Consider the following 19,247-nt stretch of genomic DNA (forward strand, 5'->3'; position numbering starts at 1 on the left):
TTTTGTTAGCTGAGAGCTCTCACATCTCATTGCCACATACCCTGCTGTTAATCCTGCCTTCCCAAACCTCCAGGCCAAGTTTCTCTCCTTTATATTATATTAATGCTGTTTTCAACATAAAGTATGTTTAGTCTCCAAACTCTGCGGGTACTTGGTTCTCATTTAGCTCTACCTGAACCTAGTGCCCATTGTACCTCCAACCCACCCATGCCACCACTGTTGCTCCTTAAGTTATGACTTCTGATACATCATATCTCAGAGCCCTGCTGCTCTGTGGCCTCCTTCAAGCCCATCGCAGAATCACAGAGTCACAGAATAGCTGTGGTTGGATGGGACCTCTGGAGGTGTCCTGGTCCAACTCCCCTGCTCAAGCAGGGTCACCTACAGCAGATAGCCCAGGACCATGTCCAGACATCTTCTGAAGATCTCTACAATCTTTGTGGGCAGCCTGTGCCAGTGCTCCATTACCCCATAGTAAAGTGCTTTCTGATGTTCAGACAGAACCTCTTGCATTCCACTATGTGCTCATTGCCTCTTGCCTCATCACTGGGCACTAAAAAGAGCCAGGCTCTGTCCTCTTTGTACCTTTCTTTCCAGTATATATAAACATTGATGAGATTCACCCAAGCCTTCTCATTTTCAGGCTGAACAGTCTCATCTCTCTCAGCCTTTCCTCACAGAAGAGGTACTCCAATCCCTTCTTCATCAGTTCTGCCCTTTTTTCTGTACCCAGAGAAGCAACCACAGCTCTTGTTCTCATACATATTCTAAATTGTGCCACCCCCAAGTCCTGTTCTGCTGTCTCCCAGCCCATTTGCCCTGCTCTCTGCTCCATCTCATCAGTCCTTTCTGTACCTCACTCCTATTTGTAAGCTTCCCACAGCTTTGCTTCTCTTTCTAAGCTCATCACGTCTCTTTTAGAAGCAGGTTGAAAGCCTCAGCAGGTTTATATCTCCCTCTTAGGCTGGAGTAATTTCCTTCATTCTCAGGAGGGGAGAGGTGCCAGAGCTCCCTGAGCAGCTCAGTATTTCTTCTTATTCCTACCCCTTGTCCTGGGCTTTTTACTGAAAAGACAGAACAAATTGCTGAAACCTGAAAGACAGGATGCCATCCTTATGGGATAAACTCTGAACACAGCTAAAAAAGCTGAGTTCTTAAATGCAACTTACTGCAAAAGAAGTGCATCAACAACACTCAGAATTTTTAGAGGTAAATTATATCAAAATCCTAGTATTTGGCTAATAGCAAGAATGGGATGAAAAAGGTTGCCTAAAGCAGGCACAAAAAAAAAATTAAGCTCATTAAGGAGCTACAAGAAACTTTCAATTCTGAAGTTGGAATACTTTGCATAATCAAAGATACACTGTAGATTGGTACTGGAGGCTCATAATGAGGACATATGCTTTAATGGCACAAAACATTAAAATGCATGATTAAGAAATGAAATGTATTATGGAAGATTCTCTGTGTAGTAGCATATATTATGGCAGAAAATTCTACAAGGAGAAGGCAGGACTTTAAAAATGTTTTAAACAGTACTGACACAAAGTAATATACTCAGTATTTGGCAGTGCGTTATATCTTTATTTAGAACAATAAAGTATACGTATATAATGTAAATTCCAAATTTGAACTGGTATAAAAAAGGATCAGGGAAAACATCTGTCTTTAAGAGGACACATATATACACACATCACATTATATAAATTTTGTTGATTACCATCAGTCTGAATATAACTATGCAAGACTGTGCTGACATTTACATCAAAATAAATGAATTTGCCCATGATACAACCAGCAAACATCTGTGTCTCTATCACTAAAGAGTCTGAAGTTTCCGCGTTCCATCACTTTGATAACATAATAGCAACATGCCACCATTATTGTAGATCTGCATTCACTAGACAGTTGAATCAGATTCCTGAACAGAAGAATCTTGGATAATTCTTAAATGTAAATCTAACTCAAAATATCTGTATTTTATATGTAAGGTTAGCTTTTCAATTTCATAGTTGTACTATGTGTACTGAACAGTTTCAGTGTATTACAAAGAGAGAGCAACAGAGAAAACAGAGCTGGTGAAGAATAGAATCTAAAAACTGTGCAGGTTGTACACATACTCCATAGTATAGCACATTAGTTGTTCATAAGCTTACTTATCCAATGACCTTGTGATGAAATAAGTACCATTAATTTATTCAAGTAAACACACATCTAAAATAGCACATTGAGTTACTCAGTATATCACTATCTGCTTTTTATTCTCACAAGGCCACTATTAACTGCATGCAAAGTTCAACTACTCCAAATGAAACCTAAAAAATTTAATTTCTCACAAAACCACAGATATCTGAAACCCAAACTTTTAACTCTCATAGAAAAAAGAAAATACAACACTCACTTCTCCCCAACTTCATTTTAAGAGAAAGGGCATAAATTTCTAACTGAGTTAATAATGCACAGGTTATGTCTACCCAAAAACAAGATCAAAGAACTGATCAGTCTTCAGAAGTCAGACTGGTTACAGCTGGATAAAGAAGCAACTAAGGGACTATTTCTGCTGCTACTATTCCCACAGAATAGTAACTCATCCTACTTCCACTCATTTCAAAGATGACTCATAAGTCAGTAGTTTTTCAAAATTTAACTACATCTGAAGTAAGAGCTTCCTTGATGGGTAGACAAAATGGGCACAGAAGCATTCAAATAATTTCATGCTCACATTTTCAAGTGCCATGACATCCATTGTCTTTACAAATGTCTAGAACTGTCCTTCTACCTTGCAAAATGACTGAGACCACCTAATATTTTGTACAAATCTCTCAAAAGCGGGTAGGAAGAACAGGGAAAACATGAGCTCTAACAACAGTTTTGCTAGTCTGTGTTGTACTATGTTCAGTGTATGTACAAAATAAAAACAGGTTGTGATGTCAAGTTGGAAGGTATATACATGAACTTTCTTTCACTTCACACGTAGCCTTAAATTTGCCTTGATCTGCAGCAGAGATTAAAGTACATGACATTATCTAAAAGTGACATAGCTACTATTTTAAGATGTTACTCTTAGAACATGAATGTTTTGCTACTGTCTATCTGGGTTTAATGTATGTTTCAATTTAAAGCTGATATTTTGTATTTTACTATTGAACAGGTAGAATGAATATTAAGGAGTCTAAAACATCACACATTTTGAATGTCAAACTATAATTTAAGGCACCCCAATGTGCAATGTAACTGTGTTTTTGATTTGCTGGAAAATATGTATTTAGGAAAACTAACATTCTTATAAACAAGTAATATTAATAAATACCTTGTTGTTTTTTTTTTTTTTTTAAATGAATCATTGAAAAATACTGTAAAACTTCAAATGTATAAACTTGCTTTGAGAATGTATAGTATAGCAACATGAAATATTTAAGTTTTTGGTAAAATGTGTAAGGATAATTGCTTCCACTTGATATGGATAATTTTCATTTCTTTCAAAACCTATCTGAAGTTATTCTCCCCCTTACCATCAATTAGGTCATGCTGACATTTCTTTCAAGGTAAATCTTAAATAAGTTTAGAGGTCTAGTGAGTAAATAACTACACATTTTCAAATGAGACTGAACTGCTAATGGATAATTCTGACTGATTTTTGCAGAGCTAAAATTTGAAATGTGTTCGTTTTTTAGAAGTGGTGGGCAACCCTTCTCACAATTATTTCTTGTTGAATGGTGAGTGCTCCAGCATCTTCTGAATAAAAATGAAGGCCTAATTCTCATACTGAGCTTCTTTAGAACAGAAGTTCCTGAGATGATGCAAACTTCAAAGCTCTGTTAACATTAATGGAACTGTGTTAATTTGTATCAGTTGAGCAGGACTGGAGGGCACTTTTCTGACACTAAGTCAGGGCAAAAAGGCCTTTGTATAAATGGTAATGATCCACATGGTAATAAAAATTGATCCATATGATCATACCTTGGTATCAGTGAATTCAAGAGAAATTTCACCATTGATCTCAGTAAAAATGCCATTCAGGGTGTCTACATGCACACATCAAACATCTGAGTTAATTTTTTTCTTTTGGTGAATATGAAAGCCAAATCAATTTTACTAATAATACAGTTGTGCAAACACACACATATTATATATAGGTTATATACTTTTTATGCATGGTTCTCAGGAAATTTAGCAGATGATTAAAAATTCCACTAGAATTCTTTAAAAATTAAGTCCATGTACAAGCAGCATTTGGACAATGCTCTTAGATATGGTTTAACTCTTAGGTTTCCCTGTGTAAAATCAGGACTTGATGATTCTACAGGGTCCTTTCTAGCTCAGGATATTTTATGAATCTACAGTTAAGTTATAGTATACTTTAAAGAGAATTACAACTTTCTGTGAAACGAGCTGTGTTTTTTTTGTTTGTTTGTTTGTTTGTTTCTTTTGTTTTTTAGAGTTTTTTCAAGTAACTCAAACTAAAACTCTTAACGACCTTGACAATTTGAAGTGAGTTGCCCTTATCTTCTAAACTGAAACCCCTAATACAGATAAGTGATTCATATCCATTATCTGGAAAGAGACAGGATGAAAATATGCACAACTGCACTGGTAAATTATACCATTGTAATTTTAGGATTTACTTGAAAATGCATATGTGTACCTCAATCCTGTACAGATTCCATGGATGCTATAGCAGCAATAGATATAGAAGGCAAGTGAGAAATAAAGCCTTTCCCTTTTGTTTTAGGGAGAATTAACCTTAAGAGTGGAGAATACCAGGATATTAAAGCTTAATAATCATTCAAAAAACAATGCAAATGTTAATTACAGCTGATGTAAGTAAAAGCTAAAGACATTCTCAGGATCTTTCAGATTTTCTATGCTATACATTTAAAAACAAGATATTAATGGCATGCATCTTCAGCATTTAAAATACATTTCATAGGTTTGTCTTTATTCTGATGTTTGAACGCAGTTCAGACTCTTTACTTTCTCTTCCCTTGGCATGGCTGGAAATTTCACCAGTGTTCATGTATCCAGCAGTTACTCCTAATGGTTCAAAGCTCAATGATGTATTATCACCTCCTGTTTACTTTGTCTTCATCCAGTATTTGCTTCTTCTGAGCAGACACTGCCAAAGCTGATGAATTCTTGAGGCTTTCTGGGGCAGGCATACAGCCACCTGGCATCCAACAGTGACCACATGTTTCTGTACACATGACCTTTGCCAGGCATAAACCCAGTTCCTTATAAGTAAAAGGCTACTACACTGGTCCATGGCATGACTTTACTTTCAAGTTTTATATACATTATTGAAGAGTATGTTATCTGTATCCATTTCTGTGTTTTCTGTCAGTTCAGAGAACTCCATTTGAAGACACCAAGGTAAGGTAGAGGACACAGAACTTAAATTAAGGATGCAAAGGTATTTATGACTTTCAGTGATTACAGATAGTTGGAGGCATTTGAAAGATGCATTTTTTTCAGGACATGTACTTTGTTTGCCAGAGTCAGCTGCAAGTATTAATGCAAGTTAAAATCCCCAAATGCAACATAAGGTAGATATTCACATAAGATACAGTCCTGCTAAGTGCACACTCTTCTTGTCGTTGTTCAATTCAGTGTTGGTTTCACAGTAAGAAACACAAATTGTCCTCATACTATGTCATGTCTATGGAGTCATGGGCAGCAACAACAGATGCAGACTCAGTCTGTCACTCCAGAAGGAATATGAATGTGCTTAAAGCTGCTTCATTTATGAAGCGAACATGTAACTGTTACCTGCCTAAAGAGAAAAATGGAAATTACAATTTTGCTGATTGGTATCTCTGTATTGCCAAACAGTAGAGCTTTTCACAGATATATAACACAGACATTTTTTCTTATAATTATGGAAATAGATATATTCCAAGACACTTGCATGGCATTCATTTATTCAGAAACAAAATATATTGTTAATGAGATGTATTTTCAATTTCATGCAAACTCCTGTCCAAGAACACACTTACCAGCAAAAGCCATTAATATCTAGTTGACAGTGATAAGATAACTTTCATGGTTTTACAGAACTGTTACATTTGTGCAGGGCTTTAAAGTGTTCTGGACAACACAATATCAAATGAACTTACCATTTTTTGAAAAATAAGTGACTGGTTCAATGCAGTGATGATTTCCCTTTTTAGTGAGCAGATGTTAGAATAAATTAGCTAGGGAGACTGAAAGTGGCTATGAAGATAACTACAAATAGTTCGGAACAGACCTGAGAGTGCCCGCTGCTGGGTACACTGGAAAGCCTGGACTGCCAGTTGTACTCTGATGCTTGCTCCTTCCACTCTGACATAAAATAAACCATTCAGCACTGCCTGAATCTTCCAGACCTTTGCTGGAGAGGCCATCCACAGGCTAAGTAAAGCCCTAGTCCTGCAGAAGAAGCCTCTTGCCAGAGACGTGCTCCTATATGTAGAGGACTGCTGGGACTGAGAAAGTTCACTTGTGTTCGCTGCTCACTCTTATACACAAACACAAGAATGATGGATCTGATAAGGCTATGGAGACCGCAAACTGTGTTGTGTAAACAACCGAAAGAAGCTCAGCTCTATCCTGCTATTTTAAGGATTTTGTTTTTTAGGTCATGCTGCTTTGAAACAGCTGTAGAAGAAGAATTCTCTGTATTGACTGTCAAAACCAAAAGAGAAGCAGTAGCTGAATTTTGAAATTCTGTCATTTTTCATTTTGTAATATTTACATTAACAGCCAAATACCTAAATTATTGATTCAGGATTAGGAGCTAAAGACCTTCAGGTGCAAACAAAGCCTACTAATAACAAGTTTTATTTCTTTTCAACAGACAAAAGTTAAGCTTGTGTTAGGACTTTAAACCATACAAACTTACCAGTACATGAAACAGTAACAGTGTTGAGGGAGAAAAAGCAATGGCTACACTTGTAGATGTTCTTTTTCTTTCTGCTGCAACATCCTGAAATAAAAAATAAGTACTTTGTTACTACAGTGCTGGTACTATATGTACTATTACTACAGTTTCAAGGAATTAGAATGGAAGTTTTTATCAGTTAGTTACAATAAAAACATTTACATATAACAAAAGTGATGTTTGTAATTTAACTGAAATTATTAAAACTTATGTTTGCTAATATGTTCTTCCTACTTATGGATGAATTTTCCAAATTTCTTCATGAAGAGGGAGCAAAAATGTACATATATGTAAGAAGTCTTCATGTGTAAAATGTAACCTGTTTAAATTTTCCTTTTAGGGCAATGTCCTGCACTTAACTAATTGTTCAATTTTCATCTTTTGTCTTTCTCCTGTAAAGCAATGCTTTGTATTTCCTGTGAAGTTAGAAGGAAGATTCATGTTCCATTTCATGTGTTTTAATACCTGTGAGGATGAGGTGTAGGATGAGTTATTTTGAGCAACTAATATACTTGGTAAATATGCAGTCTTCCTTTCTATGAATGTTCATGAAGAAAAAATATTTTAAGTATGTGTGATTCTAGAAAGTTTAAACTCACTTCTTCCATTAAACATTGAAACTTGCAGCACAAGTGACCAAAAGTGCTAGATCAGAACCTTCTCTATTCCTGCCTTCATCTATGGGCAGCATGAGGCATTTCACAAAATATGAGAAGCCTACAGTATAAGATGTGTTCTAACATAGACGTGTTAGAACAAGTTCAGAGGATGGCCATGAGGATTATCAGAGGGCTGGAGCCTCCTATGAAGACAGGCTGAGAAAATTGGGGTTGTTCAGCCTGAAGAAGAGAAGGTTCTTTGGAGACCAGCCTTCCAGTGCCTAAAGGAAAGCTGAAGAGGGACTCTGTAAGGGATTGTAGTGATAGGACAAGGGGTAATGGCTTTAAAGTAAAAGAGGGTACATTTGGATTAGATATTAGGAAGAAATTCTTCACTCAGAGAGTGATGAGGACCTTGAACAGGTTTCCTAGAGAAGCTGTAGATGCCCCATCTCTGCAAGTGTTCAAGGCCAGGCTGGATGGGGCTTTGAGCAACCTGGTCTAGTGGGAAGTGTCCCAGCCCATGGCGGTGGAGGGAGGGTGTTGGAACTAGATAACCTTTGAGGTCCCTTCCATCCTAAACTGTTCTTTGATGTCTTTACCCAAGTCATGTTCAAGCAACTTTGAATATCTTCTATTGTTATTTCTGGGTTTGTCGAATTGACTGAGTTATACAGAATTATTTCAGCTTTAAAAAGAGATAAAGCTGTGTTTAAGTATGAATAGAGCAGCAAATCATTTCAGGATGACGTTATGAAGTCATTAGGAATATAATCTCAATGGCTTCTATGAAAGTTAAAAAACAAACAAACAAACAAACAAACAAAACTAGAAAACAGTATAACATACCAAGGGGAGTGTCAAAAGATGACAAAATGTGAAAAACGTTACTGCAAGACAGATTTAAAAGGATTTAGAAGTACAACTAAGAAGATGCTGTTTTCTTTTTGTTTGCTTAATATCAACCTAGTTTTACACCTTACAATAACAAATTCACTTCTCTGTCATTTCTTTTACAGGTCTCAGTCATCCTGGGTTTACTTCATTCTCCCCAAGTAAGATACTCCTTTGAAGCTGCTGCTTTTCATCACTATTCCTTACTCATGGTGGGAGGAAGGACAGATAAAGGGAAGATAATGCCTCATTAATAAAATGAGGTATACAGAAATATCCTCCATATAAATTCTTACTTTTCAAATAGGAGCTCCTTCAAAGGACACAACCTAAGCACACATTTTGACTCTATAGCAAAACACTTGATAATGCGGTTTGGTTTTGTGACATGATTGTCATTCTGAGAGCTGAAGAGGAACCTTCAGTAAGCATCTCTCAAAGACGAACTTACATTTGTATATATGTGTGTAAAGTGAAACATTATACCTTATCTCATTTTCCTCTTGACAGCCATGACACTCTGTAGTTTCATCACTCTCTGGTCTGGATTTGGGATGTGTTTTCTAGAAGAAAAAAAATGCATTAAATGTAAAAATTTTAACGCTTCATTAAAAACTCACAAAACAATTGTATGTTTCAGTTTGCTCCAGAATTTCAATATCAAAATCATTTTGCAAAACATAGGCCAAATCTTATGTAGGCCACATCTCCTACTCCAATAATTTTAAAATTAAAGCCTTTGTATTGTAGGTAAGCCACAATAGCTAAAAGTAAAAGAATCCTTCTCATGATATAATAGAAGAACTGAGAAATTGGGTGAATCCAGTTTTCAATTTCCAGTTAGAGAGCTAGCATGCTGCTAAGACAAGATTTACAGTTTGGTGATGGAACTGAAGTATTTCACAAGAGATTTACATTTGCATGTCACACAGTTCAGTGAAGATCAGAAGAGATGTCTCTTGCTTTCACATGCAGAATTGTTCTGTTCTTCCTGCCTCTGTATAACTATGAAATATGCAATGTAAACAATCAAATGTAGTATTTCTTACCTTCCAATATATGGCTCCCAAAATAAAGCCAATAAGAAGAGACAGTAATGATGTCAATGCTATGCTGATCCCTTGAAGGCTGGAGCTGCTAATGAAGCCAAGTGCCTCTTCTGTAATTACAGATGTTCTCGTTAGGGAAGACAGATTTATGGCAGAAAACTATCTTCAGGGCAACACTATTAGTAAGAGCACTTTTATGCACCACCTACATAACAGCTTCTTAAATAGCAGAAGAGATACTTCAAAGTACTGTGTACAAGAGATGCATTTCATACAAAATCTCACAGAAACTTTTTTGACCACAAAGATGCTCCTCCCATTTCTGCAATTGTTCTGTTTAATAGTTCCAAGACTAATTATCCTTTTCTCATTTGTAGAGCATTTTCTCCTTCCTTTACTTAAAAGTTTTGGATATATCAGTTTTTAACAGTCTTATTTTGTAACACAAAGTAATTTTTTGAAGAGAAAATATCTGCCACTTCTAAACAGTCACTTCATGTATTTGCTTAAGTTCCATAAGAAACATCCTACTGACTGCAGATAGACATTCTGCTTTTCCAATAATGAACCTCAACACGAGGCCTCTCAAGCGAGGTTATTTTAACAAAATAAGCCTGAATTCACTTCAAATGTGTGCCTGGAAAGGTCCTGCTGACTTCATTAAGATCAAACCCTTGTAAGTTGAAGTCTAGCTGTGTGCTATTTTGTTGCTACCATTTTTTGACAGCTTTTTACATTTCATATGGAAGAGCCCCAATCCTAGTCTTTTATGTACACAGAATCACAGAATCACAGAATTTCTAGGCTGGAAGAGACCTCAAGATCATCGAGTCCAACCTCTGACCTAAAACAATTACACAAGCAATTACACAAGTACACAAGCAATTCCATTCCCCTCACAGACAGCTGTGTGCCTGCCAAGACTAAAATGAGGCTATCCAGTTATTTAATCAAGAGCAGGATGTGAAAAGTCCTGTGGAGTCACCCTGGGATCCACCTTCTGAAATACAAAGTGAGAAGCAGGAAACTGCCAGTTTAGACACCATCCACTCAGTTTTAGTTGATATCATGATTTGGAGTCTGCAGCTCAAATGGTGTGAGTATTGTCAGCTTATAGGAAAAGAACTAAACTAAGCACAGGAAAAGTGTAGATGATTAGATATAGAAATAAAAATGGAATGATAGCACTAGAAATTTTTGTGACTCATACAAACAGCAAACTTCTAAGCACATATAGTATGATATACTGTGTCAATTGATGTGCATTTAGTACATTATTAAACAGCCACTAAGAAAACACTTCAGAAAGGAGCATTCACATAATATCTGGAAACCTATTTTCAAATCTCTGAGTTTTTCTGCAAGTCATGGTAGACGTTTTTACACAAACACTCTTTTTATCTTTGAAATCCATCCATGTTTACATAGTTACCACAGGGAGAACTACAAAATAAGAAAACAGAAAGTCTGCACCCCATTATTATGCACCATTTACAAGGCTCTAGACTCCTATGATAGAGGTTTCAATTTTACTTACATCCAGTAGACTTGTCATACTAAAAGGCAATATTGGTCAAGCAGAATAGATAATAGTCTGCTGTGAAAGAAATCTGTCTACAAAGGATAAGGGAAACAAAGTTCTACAGAGATGAATGTCAGTTGAAAAGAGGCTATTAATTAATCTGCCTTTGTCTGCTCAGACATTAAAACCAAGTGCAGAAATTAATGGGAAGGGCACATCTTTTATCAAAGTCTGTTCTAGGTTAGGTATAGAGGAGGTTGACTTACAGAACTGAATCTGGCAAAGGCAGGTAGTGTAGAGAGAGCCTGAACAGATTAAAAAACATTGACATTATTTATGAGACTTATATTCTCAGAAGAAAATTCCTACTCTGTTCTTGTGTTTTAGTCAAGAAAAGTTAAATGCTTTTTTTCTTGATCACATTAGCCATTCTTCCCAGTGTGAGACTGCTCAGTTATACAACTGAATTTATGGTGATGGTCATGTTTCCTGGATTCTGCCTGAAGTTCAGAAAAAAAAAAAAAAAAAAAAAAAGGAAAAGTGAGATAAAAATCAGAGGAAAAACTCTTCAGGTCACATGAAGACTAAGCCATTTGATAAGATGTTATAGCAGTGTGTAAAACCTCAAAAAACATCTGACTGCAATGCCAGCCAGCTGATTTTTATGTAAACTCCTTGAGAAATTGTGTGCATTCAGGGAGATCATTGTTAGTCTGGCATGCTGACTTTTACAAATTTTCAAAAAATTTAGATTTTCTTAAACAACAGAAGAGTTTTCTTTACAATGAGGCATCTAAAAGTGGAACAATCTGATTTTGAGAAGATATCTCCAATACAGATGCTTTCTTCAGCATCTATGGAAAGGAATCATAGAATCACAGACACATGTAATGGTTTGGGTGGAAAGGACCTTAACGATGATCTAGTTCCAAGGATGCCATGGGCTGGGACACTTCCCACTAGACTACATGTAGGTTGCTCAAGGCCCCATCCAGCCTGGCCTTGAACACTTGCAGGGATGGGGCATCTACAGCTTCTCTGGGAAACCTTTGCCACAGCCTCTGAGTGAAGAATTTCTTCCTAATATCTAATCCAAACCTATCTTCTTTTACTTTAAAGCCACTACTCCTTGTCCTATCACTACACCCCCTGATAATGAGTCCTTCCCCAGCTTTCCTGTAGGCCCCCTTTAGGTACTGGAAGGCCACTTTGAGGTCTCCCTGGAGCCTTCTCTTCAGGCTGAACAACCCCAATTTATTCAGCCTGTCTTCATAGGAGAAGTGCTCCAGCCCTTTGATCATCCTCGTGGCCCTCCTCTGGACTCATTCTAATACTTCCATGTCCTTCTTATATTGGGGGCACCATGAACTGAACACAGTGCTCCAGGTGGGGTCTCACAGGAACAGAGCAGAGGTGACAATCACCTCCCTTGCCCTGCTGGCCATGCTGCTTTTGATGCAGCCCAGGATACAGTTGGATTTCCAGGCTGCAAGTGCACATTGCCAGGTCATGTTAAGCTTTTCATCAACCAACACTCCCAGGTCCTTCTCCTCAGGGCTGCTCTCAATCTATTCTCCACCCAGACTGTATTTGTGCTTGGGATTGCCCCAGTCCAGATGCAGTTGTCCTTGCACTTGTCCATGTTGAATGTCATAAGATTTGCACAGGCCCACCTCTCAGTGAATAGTTTTATTATAATTATTTTTCCTTCAGTAGAGACCTTTACCTCTGTTAGAAAATTGAACTAAAACAGCTCTATACAGCTCTATACTAAAAACATTCCAACTCCTGATGGTTGTGAAGGCAGAGCAGGATAAGGAATAGGAGGAACCAGATGGTTTGGTAACTGTGAACTTCTTGGGCAACGCCAGAGGAACTTCTGGCTCTGCAGTTGGTACATTATTCACTTGAAATAGACCCTATCCTGCAAGGTGCTAAAGGGGAGTGGAAGCAGGCCAGCACCTCTCCAAGCTCTCACTTCACACCTTGTGGAAGAATCCTTTAGGAAGTGAGATCATTTGAAGTAGATTCATTTATAATCTTCATGGACAACAGGATGTTAAGCTGTGATTGAAATGCATTTACATTGAAAGCCACTGAGCTACACAATGAAGTTATTCAGCTGCTTTCCACCTTGAGCCATGTATGTAGGTTTAGCAAGCAATTATGATTCCAACCACCAGCTAGATTTTATTACCATTTATGTCTCAAAGGAATTTTCACTTTACCTCTGCTAAGCTCCAACACAATTACCAAAAGATCTTATCTACAAAAATGTAGAACAGCTCTCACCTGTTCATTAGGGTTTGCCATTAACTGTAAAGGTGGAATAAAGGAACAAAGGCACAGAATGCAACACCAATTGCATTAAGCCATGCGTAATATTTTCAAATTGTTGTGCAATTACTGAATTAAACTACAGTATTCTTTGCTTAATTATAAAAATCGACCTTCTCTCTAAAAACACTTCTATAGGTCTCAGTGTTTACAGAGCACACGTTCTTTGAGCTGTTCAGTACTGAATAATAAAGCTTAACTATTGTAAGGAAACTATAGGCAAAAAATGGAAGAAAGCAACACTGAACCTTCCATAAAAATATAAATTGTGCCATAGAAACAAGGTGCTAATGTGAGAAGTGTTATTAACAGCTGGCAAGTTCAAGTTTAAGCTGGGAAACATGAGATTCATTTGGTGGGGTGAAAAAAAAGAATACTATCTACTGCTTGATTCAAGCACTGAAACAAGAGATGAAGTTCAAGACCTCTTATCCTGATATTTGTTCTTTACATAGGAACCACCTCATATGAATTCTCTAGACTATGCATGGGATAATGATCCAAATGACACCAATGGGACTTAAACAGTTACTCAGAATTTAAATTGGATTACAGTTATGTAGAACCAAGAGAAGGAAACATAAATATCCATTTTACATTTAGTTAGGATAAGATTTTTGGTGTAGATCTTGTCAGGGCTCACCTCTATTACAGTAGTTCAATTCTATCATTGTGTAATAATGATGAAGTAATGAAATATGACTTGCAATAAATGTAGCAGCAACACGAGAAAAAATGTAAGTTAACTAATTTATATTATATGCAATTCCTATGATAATTCTTTCACAAATGATTTTATTAGATGATTTTCTTAAGGTTTGCCTAAGCTGAATTTAAAATCAGGAGCAATTCAAGTCATCTGGCTCTCTAAGCAGACATTCATAACAGATTCCATATTTATTATTCATCTGGAAGGATTCTTTTGTAAACAGTGAATGCTTCTCAATAGCTTAGAAACCATTAATTTTAAATAGATCATTTTAAATAGATCGTTTTAAATACGTTTAATAATAAAGAGGGTTATTTAAAAGAAATGCATTGTTTTGTGTCTAGGGATGCCTTTTTTCAGGTTTTCTCTCTTCTCCAAATATATGCGTTCCTGAATTTTGAATCTAGTTGTATTGTTCTGAGAATAGACCTGCAGCTGGAAGACTGAGTCCCCTGTGCTGAGGGTTCTCCATGTGGAAAGTAGTAAGGATTATTCATTTTTTTCCTTCTAGGAAGGCAGGGATTAATTAAAAAAGAGAATTTACTCAGCAGTAAAGCCAAAACAAACCTAAAATTGGTGCCGAAGACCATTCTCTGGCAGTAAGAGAGAGAGGCCAATAAAGATGTCACAGGTCTTTTACCCCAAAAGCTCCAAACTAATAACAAAAGTGTAACCAGTCAGCATCCAATCTCCAAGTTAATGTAATTTAATCTGATTATGTGTTCAAACTGTCCCCAGCCCTAGACATTCAGTCTTTGTCATTTCTACATAAGGCTGTTAACTGCTATCCAATTTTCAAATAAATTGCTTAAGATAATGTTAATCGGTTAGAATACACCTTACAGCATATGGCCAGCCAAGCAATTTCTTTGACTTACTGCATTACTTTAATTTACTTAGGCTTTTTTTTTTTTTTCCTACTTCATTATCAGTTCCAGTTATAAAGCAAGATTAATGAGCCTGTTTCTGTACTCCTGTTCACAGTAGAGACACAGATGCCAATTCAGAGGTTGGAGCCCTGGCCTCTGTCCGGTGTCCCTCTTGTTACTCTGATGGGTCAAAACTCCTTTCATCTGAACTGCTTCTGTAATCTCTTTCTATCTTTCTTTGGCTCCTTGATCCATTCTCATTGCTTCAGGCTGCATTTGAATATTCTTCCTCTCATAGTTACATCAAAAATTATTACATGTTCAGACCTGAGATGCAGTTATGCACTTTTTAGCCCCCTCCTCGTGCCTCACAATTGGCACTGGGCTCATAAGGTTATTTGCAGCCAGCTGTGTGACCTCTTGGATATGAATTTATGGCAGTGAGATTTCCCTTTTCCAGAGAGGCAAGCTGGCAGCCAGGAGTTGAAGGCAGATTTTATTCCAACCTTCTTCTCAGAGTACTGGGGAGTGATAACTTCAGACCTTGTGTTAATTAGAAAGCAACCAGAAGGTCTTTCAACCTGACAACTGCTGTAAGTTAACTAAGACGTAGCATACACGGTTATGAAAACCCAGAGAATAACTAGATTACACATTTGCAAGTGAAGTAGGAAGAGAAGAAATCCATTCTTAGAAGTATCTGTCCCACAGTCAGGAGCTTCCATTGTGCCTACCAGGCTGTACCAGGCTGCCTCCTTGGCTATGCTTTCCTCAGCATGAGGAGCATCAGCCACACACTTCAACATCACACGTTCAGATAATATGGGTGTTTGTGAAATGAAAGAGGGAAATAGTAAATAGGGGTGCACACTGTCATCCTGATGTGTCTGGGAGAAAGGAACAAGGGAAACAACAACATGTATGATAAGATTTAGGCACCATTTCAAGAACCTCTAAGGAAAAACCCCTCCTTCAGAAAACTCCAGAGAGTATTCACATTGTTGTACATTATGTCACTAAAGTCCCCTGAAAATCTGTTATTTCTCTTCACTTCAGATTCCTCTATCCTTTCTGACCTTTGATGGGTAATGCTTCAATCAATGGGTAATCTTACGGCAACAACTCCAGGCTGTCTGACTTGTCAGTCATGTAATGCACTGATCAAGACAGATGAGAAACACAGAGATAGTCATGCCAGACAGAAGATTACAACCTCAAAAAAGGTGTAGTAACTATGTTCTTGATCTCAGCTAAAAGCACACTGAGTGTGGAGCTAGTCTTTTTGGAACTACAACAAGTCTTCAGGTTTGGTATCAAGTTTGGCATCAGGAATACTCTCAAAATACAACATACAGAAATATTTTTCACCAAAGTGAGTATCCTGAGCCCAATTCAGGACTGCTATTCTGTTATTTGGAGAACCTTCCTTTTCTGAGAGTTAAAATGAGGTATCTGGAAGAGCCATGTTTGCTGAGGTCATATGACTAGTGAGACCTCATGATAGCAGTGAGACAAAATGAGGAAACCTGCCCTCTCCAAGTGCATGAGAGCTGTCACAGCATTATAATTTTATACCATTTCTAAATGTTGATTAGACACGTTCATTGCATTTTACTATTGCAGCTGAGAAACACATGGTATACCATCAGGCACAAGTAACTTCTCATTAATTTATTCAATTAAGACATTATTTTCCTCTGAGCTCTCATAACAACCAGCCACCAGAACAAAATGGAGACACATATATTAATTCAATCACTTGTACTTACTGTTACTGCTAGTGTTACTGCCAGTGCTGTCATTCCTAAGGGAGCTGGCAGCAACAGGAGGAAACAAAATTGTTTTTGTGACAGCGACTCTGGAATCTAAATAGAAAATGAGTGTGTCAGCATTATGTAACTTAAAATACAGTTCTCTCTATATAAGATGATTGGCTATAGGACTACTCTGATTTCGCTATAGGGCTGTTCTAAAAATGTAGTTACAGGGCTTTTTTTTTTTTAATAAGACAAAAAACAACAACAACAACAACAACAACAACAACAAAAACAGCCATATTAAGAGACAGATGTGTCCACACACTGAGCTGCAGCCGAATAGTTATTCTGGAAAAGCAATCATTTTAAATGTGTTCTTAGGCTGTAGCACTGATCTACTTCTAGTTACTACTGGTGTAATTGGGCAACTAGACACATTGCCCTAATTAAAACAGCTAATAGCTGTCACTACAGAAAGTAAAAGAAAAGAGAATATAAAACCTCTGTTTACTGGAAGGATGAGAATGAACTGCAAGAGCCTCACACAAGTTAATTCTTTTAAATCAAGCAAACATGACCCTTTTTCAGCTATGGAGACAACTCGAGGGTACTCCAGTTTACAACTTGTCCTAGCTTCCTGTCCTTTAAGTAGTGCAATCAGGAGCTCCATTTCTACCTTATAAAAATTAAATAGCGCATCAATAGAAGATAAGATGAAGAATAAGAGCAATGTAAAAAGCCAATCCAGCATGTATTTGGGATGAAAAGAAACAGAGCAGAGTATTGTGAAGTTATTTGGATTATATTAAGGAATGATGTCACCAGAAATGATGGCATTAGCTTTACTGCCAGATATAACTCTACTTAGAACAGAAATACAAGCATTGGTACTGGTTGTAATTTTAACTTGCAGTAAAAAGAGACATGGAGATACAGACTCAGATCCTCAGCATCTCTGAAATTAAAGGAAAATCACCCATTTCTATCTACTTAGTTTCTGTTCCCTAAAACAAGAGCCATCTTACCATTCTCTGGTGTTTCTACTGTTGAAGGCAGAATGCAGTCATTCTTATCCAATGTGTCTGCAAACTCCTTGTAAACCTCAATGGTACTATTAAAGACCTCAAAAAACTGCTCAGGAAAGAAGCGATGTTCTTCATAAAGGTGACCATTTTCTTTTATAAAATCCTAGGGTAAAACATAGAATTCATCTTGAAAGAGGGTCAGGTGAGACTCTCATTTCATCACCTCAACAGATGATTAAAGTATGCAAAGATGACATAAAATAGCTTAAATTTTTAACCTGCAGAAGACCAAATCTGCTGTATACAACCTTAACAAAGCAAGCAAGACATCTGATATGAGGATTTCAAATTAACCTTGCAAACAGAAATAAAATATTAATCCATGGTTGTAGAAATGCCAAGGAATGAAAGGCAATCTCTCATCTCATGCTGAAAACGAAGAGGTTTTACTTTTTTCTCTTCTTCTCTCTCTCTGTTTTTCTTCTCTCTCTCTCTCTTTTTTTTTTTTTTTTTTTATATTTTTAATTTGAGATCACTCATTAAACAAACAAATAAACAAAACCTTGATTTCACATTACTTGCTTATGTTCTGCATGATCCTTTTAATCTGAATTCAGGAACACAACACAATCATAGCTATTGTCGTAAGAGTACAGGGAACAGAATACAATAGCTAGGACACACTGTGGCTTAGAAGCAGGCTGAGATCTCTGATAATGTACCTAAAAATAAGAACAGGACTATAAACAAGGAAGCCCAATCACTTTGAGGTCTAACAGACAAGTTTTTTATGCCAGACTAAACAAAAATATTGAGGTCCATGTTAAGATCATTTATGGTTGTTTTCTTTTTTTCTTTCTACCTGACCCTGGCTTTCACAACAGATGTTTCTTATGCCAGCAGTTCAAATTTGATCTGGGGTTGCTACTCCTTACTCCTAATAGGAATGGTAAAAACATGGGTTAAATTGATTTCCCTTGGCTTTAAATTAAAACCAGGGCAATTTTCCTAGTTCTTAGTTCCAAAATTGTTTCCTCTTTAATGCTGAATTTCTGTGAATTACAGGGTATTTACTTGCTTTTGCATTCTGCAAAATAAATTTCCCTTTCCCCAATCATATTCCAGTTGAGGGTCCTGAATCATAATGACAAGAATACAGAAGAATAAATAAATAAATAAATAAATAAATTGAAGATTGGACAGAATTTGATTTGGAATGGAATGATAGGGAATATCTAATTACGGAATAAGTTCTCAGAAATATAATGGCAATATATGACAAGGTTACAAGCTTATATCACATCAAATGACATTGGGTATTTTTGTGCACTTAATTTATTCTGAATTGAAAAGGAGAGGAGAGGAGAGGAGAGGAGAGGAGAGGAGAGGAGAGGAGAGGAGAGGAGAGGAGAGGAGAGGAGAGGAGAGGAGAGGAGAGGAGAGGAGAGGAGAGGAGAGGAGAGGAGAGGAGAGGAGAGGAGAGGAGAGGAGAGGAGAGGAGAGGAGAGGAGAGGAGAGGAGAGGAGAGGAGAGGAGAGGAGAGGAGAGGAGAGGAGAGGAGAGGAGAGGA

At 37.1% G+C, this 19,247-nt stretch overlaps 1 protein-coding gene across 1 annotated transcript in view; it reads right to left on the reverse strand.

Annotated features, from left to right (window-relative positions):
* Window positions 1–3,311: 3,311 nt before the first annotated feature.
* Window positions 3,312–19,247, reverse strand: part of KITLG (KIT ligand) — a 55,831-nt gene continuing 39,895 nt past the window's right edge. Inside the window, exons 5-10 of the mRNA XM_068667801.1 lie at window positions 17,678–17,840; window positions 16,665–16,760; window positions 9,459–9,568; window positions 8,896–8,972; window positions 6,878–6,961; window positions 3,312–5,770 (exon numbers count right to left, since the gene is read on the reverse strand). Of these exons, the coding sequence (XP_068523902.1) occupies window positions 6,922–6,961; window positions 8,896–8,972; window positions 9,459–9,568; window positions 16,665–16,760; window positions 17,678–17,840 (486 nt within the window). The 3' untranslated portion in view covers window positions 3,312–5,770; window positions 6,878–6,921. The remainder of the gene's footprint in view (window positions 5,771–6,877; window positions 6,962–8,895; window positions 8,973–9,458; window positions 9,569–16,664; window positions 16,761–17,677; window positions 17,841–19,247) is intronic.

This window comes from Anas acuta, chromosome 1, assembly GCF_963932015.1.
Source record: "Anas acuta chromosome 1, bAnaAcu1.1, whole genome shotgun sequence".
Lineage (NCBI taxonomy): Eukaryota > Metazoa > Chordata > Aves > Anseriformes > Anatidae > Anas > Anas acuta.